The following is a 6879-nucleotide window of genomic DNA, read 5'->3' on the forward strand; positions in this document are numbered from 1 at the left end:
AGAGAGTTTTCTTCACACAATGGATTATGCATGCGGTTAGCTCAATTATTTAAAACAAAATCTGATAAAATAAAAAAACCGTAAGACAATAATAAATAGAATAATGGTCCCATATTGTCTTTCTGAAAGTAAATCTTACAATAGATATTGTACTTTGCAATAATTGCAATTAGAATTAAAACCTTTTGATGCAATTTTGGGCTTTATGTTTCAAATATGTCCGTGTGGAATAGGATATCAGTTAGATCTTTTCTATTTCATAATGTTTTTCGCTGAATTATTTCAATGGGAAACTAATAAACAAATCAAGGGTCATCTTAAAAAATATTATGTTTAATTGTCTTGTGACTGTGAAATCATGATATATAATACATTACATACACATCAGGCTTCACTTTCATGTACGTAAGAATATGTAATGGTTTTTTTTTAACATATGAGATAAAGGACAATTTAATTAATCGATAAATGAATGCAAGTCGATAAAGACAAAATGTACATAAGCATAATAGTTCTTTATGTGGTTCCTTACATAAGTTCAGGATTAAAGCCGAATTATGTTGAAGAAGATATGCAATCAATGTTCAACAGACCAGATTTGAGATGTCCTACGAAATGTAATAGATATCCTGCCATACATCAGATGCATTGTTGTATCTGCCGTTCAAAATCGGATGTAGATGATCTTGGAAATTTAACAATTGAATACAAAGAGGGTCAATGTAATTCCGAAATTGTGAATCATGGAGGAAAACATGATTTTTATTCGGTGTATCATCGATATGGTCATCTAACATTTCTACCAGGGAACATTTGTAACTTTAAAGGATTGTTTATAATTGATCTTTCCTTCAATAATATCACAAGTATAGAAGAAATTTCGTGCTTGAGAAACTTGGATACTCTTCTTCTTCGTGGGAACAGCATACAGGTTTTGAATAAACACACATTTTTGCATATGAAGTTCATTCGTATACTTGACTTATCATTTAATAGAATTGATATGATAGACCCAGGGTTTCTCCTGAAAATGAACGGAAGTTTATTTTATCTGAACTTATCCTTTAATAAGCTGGTCAAATTAGATATAACAAATGGAATAGCTTCACGACAGCAGTATTTTTGTGAGGCAAATTACTCCCACAATGCAATAAAAACTGTAACAAATGAACAATCATGGAAATGTAAAGACAGTACGACACTCGGTCATGGAGGTATGGTGGTTTTGTCAAATAATTCTTTTACATCATTCTTTGATGTGTATATGTTGAAGTTCTTTGGCTTTCAAAATCTTCTACAAATCGGAAAACTTATCTACTACGGATTTGACTTCAGAGATAATAAATGGAATTGTGATTGCAAAATATATCAGTTTGCTAAAGCTGCAGAACGATTTGTGCAGGCAATTACGAGGGATTACTTTGACGTTAAATGCTATACACCAAAATTATTTAAAGATAGGTCAATTTTGACAATTGTTAAAGAGCGCCAATATGAAAACTTGATTTGTAATTTGTCTTTAGCAGACAAATGTCCACCAAGATGTCGCTGCATATACCAGCCAGCAGTAAGAAACAGAACTGTAATTGACTGTTCTAATTCATATCGCACAAAGATTCCACATGCACTTCCTGAATACAAAAGTTTAGAAGTCGATTTATCAAATAACGACTTGTGCGACCTGCAAAACCAGTTCAAATCTAAACATACGAACACATCCTACTTTGAACGTGTTCGTTTATTTAATTTTACAAACAACAAAATTGAAATTCTACCACGATCTAATTTGTTTCTCTTGAGGACTGCAGAAATAGATTTTAGGGGAAACACTATTAATTCCTTACATAGATCTCTTTCAGTATTAAATCCTTGTAACATTTATTTAGGAACTATAATAATGCAATGTGAATGTGATGATATTTGGTTGCAACAATGGCTTCCAAAGGAGGAGTCTAAGTGCGCAAAAAATTTGCAAGTACTATGTAGAAAAGAGAAACAATTAATTTCCATAAAGAATATGTCTAAGGAAGATCTTGGGTGTAGAATACCGAATAAAAACATCATAGGGATAAGCATTTTTATCGTCGCTGCGTTCGTTCTTGTAGTTTTACTGTCGGCAGTTATATATATCTTTCGATTCGAGATATATATTATTGGACGAAAAGTCATAAAGAATTGTAATAGAAGTTCATTTCCGTTAACTTTATCTTACGATGTGTATATTTCTTGCAATGAAGATGACGAGAATATTAGACTGTGGTTATTATCAAATTTATTACCAAATCTCGAACAAAAAACGATTAAGGTGTTTTGGCCCTGCAGAGATAGTGTAATAGGGTCATTACGTGAACAGGAAATAATTGAGGTGATGTCCAGTAGTCACTACTTTATTATTATTTTGAGTGAAAAGTACAACGGACCTTTGCGTTGGAATGAGAAAGAGTGGAAATATGCTTGGCACAATTATACACGTGATCTACATCGTGAAATAATTATAGTTAACTATGATCTACTTGCAGCTAATGAAATTGCCCAAAAATATTTGGGAGCCTTTTTACGAATTGGACAATATATTGATTTCTCTAATCATAAAAAATCAATAGAGAACGAAATAGCGTCAATGATTGCAAAAAATTATAACAAGATGGGGAATTATGCACGAGAAAACCGTGTCATTGCTGAGATCGAAGAGGAAAAATTACCATTTCTGAAAAAATATCCTTTGTATTCAAAATTAGTTTCAAGATAAGTGTAGTACAGAAGTTTGCCAATTTAAGAAACATTGAGTTCAAACCAATTTTTTGCTTAATCTTTAGTTTTCCATTGTTTACTATTTTGTACTATTCTCTCTGTTGGCAATGGTGTTGTCTATCTTCCAGTTTAAGTATTTGAATACTTTTTTTTATCTGAAACATATGATGTTTTGGGACCATTGTAATCTATTGGAATCATTTTCTAATCTGTATCTTTACCGATTGTGTACGATTTCCGAGTTTGACTTTTAAACTGAATGTGTATTTGCATGACGGGTGATGTATGCATAGCAATAGACGCAAACCCTATCGACGCACCATTCTTGTTTTTTTTAGTTCATGCAATTCCCCCAATTTTGTGTTTTGCCTTGATTTGTCTTCTTATTCGATTTGTTATATCTAAACATAAGTAAACTAATGTTGCCTTAATCTATGACGTTGCTTCTCAAAATCAGCATAAAACGACAGTAAGGTTAAGCATTGACACAAATTGATTTCAGGAGAGAATAGGAGAGAAGGAGTTTATTAATCTTAAAGTCCGTCCATCTCTTAGTTTGATCATACCCTTGTTTTCTGTCCGAACGTGTTTTTTTGATTGTATGTTAAATATTTTTTGTAAGCATTTTCTTAATATTTATGTATAATTTTTATTTTCTGATATTATTATGTTTTATTGGATTCTGCTTTTGAAGAATTATTTTTGTAATATAAATGTAATTGGTGAATATTAACGTCTTAATCAGTTAATTACCTAAAAGCTAAAAAAAAAAAAATAAATAAAAAATCAGAAAAAAAATCTTATGCTTTTGTTTTAATGCGATATATAAATATTATACGAAAGTTTTTAAATGTAATTGTTATAAGTTTTGAATAAATCAATCGTAGTTTCATTTCCGTAATATGAATATGATTTATTTCACATTGAGTAGTCTTAAGTGATATTATGTGGAGTATTTCCTGTATCTACGATATGTTAAACTTTTTTCTAGGATTTAACATCATATCATTTTCAGCACACCAGCTTTAGATGATATTTCATATTTTTTAAGGTTCGCATTTATTGTTTGTGAATTATTACATTTGCTATGCAAAGTAGAATCATCTTCAACTTTAGTGTTTAAAAGTTTAAATTTGTTAAATATCGAAAAGCAAATTTGATATTAAAGGTTAAAAGTTTTTTTTAAATCATTAATTGACATGTCCCAAGTGAGGAGCCTGTAGTTCAGTGGTTGTCGTTCATCTGTCATATTATTTTTCGTAAATTGTTTTGTTATAAATGTGACCGTTAGTTTTCTCAATTGAATTGTTTCATATTTTTCATGTCGGGGCCTTTTATAGCCGTCTATACTGTATGGATTTTTCTCATTGTTGAAAGACGTACGGATGCCTTTAATTGCTTACATCCAATTCATTTGAACCTTTGTTGTCTCATTGGCAATCATACCACGACTCCTTATTTTTACATTGTTCTTAATTATTTACAAAAAAAAAAATTATCATGCTGAAAATCAAAATTATGATTTACGTTTAGCTGAGAAAAAACAATAATTGCTTAACGTTTTGCAGACTTAATGGAACATTGTATTGTTCCAATCATACCTGTAGATATATATCTTAGTTACCAAGATTTTGGTTATTAACAAGCTAAAACATGTTTATTTATAAAACTAATTACAGGGGATACGTTATCTATGCTGTAGCCACAACATCGTTTATGTTCATGTGTATCTCATTGAACACATAATTTCTCCAAATTAAAGAAGAAGGTGAAAACACGAGTGTGACTTAACTTGTGGAACTGGAACTAATCTCCAAAGTCTCTAAAGTACAACATAAATGATCTAAATTTCCAGTTAAGTGTTTTTGAAGTCTGTTGTCTTTTGATTATGATCCTCGCTTGTCCACTTACGACATGCCTTTCATTGCTGTCATGGTTAATATCGCCCAAAATCATTCAACCATGAGAGATGTTAATGTGCATATTCCAAGCAAGAACCCGTTAGATGTGTTTGTTTACATATTAATGTGTTTTATGTCATTTGTGTGATTCTGATGTTGACGACAGATCATTTATAGTTTCTAAAATTTATTCAGTACATTTCGAAACTGTCAGCTTTATATTTTGTACATAAAAAGTAAAATTACAAAAATACCGAACTCCGAGGAAAATTCTAAACGGAAAGTCCCTAAGTAAATGGCAAATTCAAAAGCTCAAACACATCAAACGAATGAATAACAACTGACTTGGTACAGACATTTTCTTATGTACAAAATGGTGGATTAAACCTGGTTATATAGCTAGCTAAATCTCTCACTTGTATGAGAGTCGCATAAAATTCCATTATATTGACAACGATATGCGAACAAAACAAATTGACATAATAGGTAAAAATGTCAAAAAAAATAGGGGTACAGCAGTCAACATTGTGTTATAATCTTAATCACTACAAAAACAGGCAAATATGTCTACAAAGACAAACAAAAAGGCATATAGACAAAGCACATTTTAGCAAAAACGAAAGACAAGAATATAAAAATTTTCCACAGAACAACAATACAATGACGGGATGTACAAGTACAGAGCCACGTCAAATGAATCACTACAAAATCAAGCAAATATGCCAACAAAGAAAAACAAAAAGGCATATAGACAAAGCACATTAGCAAAATCGAAAGGGAAGAATACAAAAATTTACCATAGCACAATAAGACAATGACCGAGCCACGTCAAATGGATATTACCAAAAATAGGCTAAACAGTAAACGTAATAATTTACAAAGACAAATAAAAGAATAATATAACACGTTAGTAAGATGATAAACCCGTGTATTGTTGTGGACCTTTTTTTATTGGTTTTTTGGCTGTCTAGTTGACGTTACCCAACATTTATTAATATATTAACCCCTAAAATATGTTTTCCATTTGTACTGTAAATAAAGAAAATATAGTGGAATCATGATATTCATGCATGAACATTTACATAAGAAGTATTCAAAATACATGTTTTTATTATGCTATTATAAAGCATGAATAAAAAGAACACTAAAATTATGTTTTTTGGATAGCGTTATTCGTAATTTTTGTTTTATATTACGGACTGGAGAAAATTTTCGAATAATACATTTTTTTCTGAAGTTTTCTCGAAAATGTTCATGACATCATTGAGAAAACGAAATCCTTTTCTCAATTTCACTCCGATAGAGCGTTAAGCTTGTATCTTTTGACAGACCCAAAATCAATTGCTCGTTTCATCCTGTATAATGGAAGATTATTTATTTTCAGCTCTTACTAGGCAAGTATATTCATTTTGAAAATCCTCCTTCCCCCTAAAGAAAATTGATTGTCCCGTATGATAGCAAGGGTTTAAAATAATTTCTGGTCTATGCAGGTCCGTCCGTTCGTCCGTCGCGTTCTAAAGATAAAAGTCTCAAATTATATTCAAAATTAGAGTTTGGCGCGGACTAAGTGGTTCACTGAACTGTGAAAATGTGAGGGGCACGGTTTTTTATGGCCACATATTCTTGTTTAAAAAATATTAATATACATGTTCATGTATGTGTATCTTCAATATCCATAACCGCTTCCGTGATCTTGTGATAGCGTACTCGCCTCGGGTGCGGGAGTTCTTGGGTTCGATCCTCGGCCGGTTCAAAACAAAGATTGGTTGCCTCTCTGCTAAGCGCTCGATATTTAGGAGTAAGAGCAAGAATTGTTTAGTCCGGAGTCAGAATAATGTGTCCGGGTAGGATGACATGTCTTCCTGTGGACTGTTAACTTGTGCACTAGCACGTTAAATAATTTGGATCATCGCTTTGGTCTAGTAGAAAGTCGGGTTCATATTTATCTTCTACTCTTGAAAATGCATATTCAAACTACATATGCAATGAACACTTAAAGCCTTTCGTCCGGTTGATACTTATATGTTTGCGCTGCCAAAAGTCGTGATCTTCTAAACTGCATTTCGAATAAGAAATGATTGTAACAGGATGCTGTTACAAAGTCTCCCAAACGAAGCTCCCATAATTCGTCATTCCCAGGGACCATTGAAAATTGGCTTGGTCCAATAAAGTTATATGCATTAGTGATGCCTGGGGACTGACCCTGTATATCATTCAAATCATCTTG

General features: G+C 31.9%; 1 protein-coding gene across 1 annotated transcript; it reads left to right on the forward strand.

The window, feature by feature from the left end:
• Positions 1–429: 429 nt before the first annotated feature.
• Positions 430–3643, forward strand: LOC127711770 (toll-like receptor 7). The gene has a single exon (XM_052217892.1). The coding sequence runs from the start codon at positions 473–475 to the stop codon at positions 2747–2749; it is 2277 nt and encodes a 758-aa protein (XP_052073852.1). The 5' UTR covers positions 430–472; the 3' UTR covers positions 2750–3643.
• The last annotated feature ends 3236 nt before the right edge of the window (positions 3644–6879 follow it).

The sequence above is a fragment of the Mytilus californianus genome, unplaced genomic scaffold, assembly GCF_021869535.1.
Source record: "Mytilus californianus isolate M0D057914Y unplaced genomic scaffold, xbMytCali1.0.p SCAF_8, whole genome shotgun sequence".
NCBI classification, from domain to species: domain Eukaryota; kingdom Metazoa; phylum Mollusca; class Bivalvia; order Mytilida; family Mytilidae; genus Mytilus; species Mytilus californianus.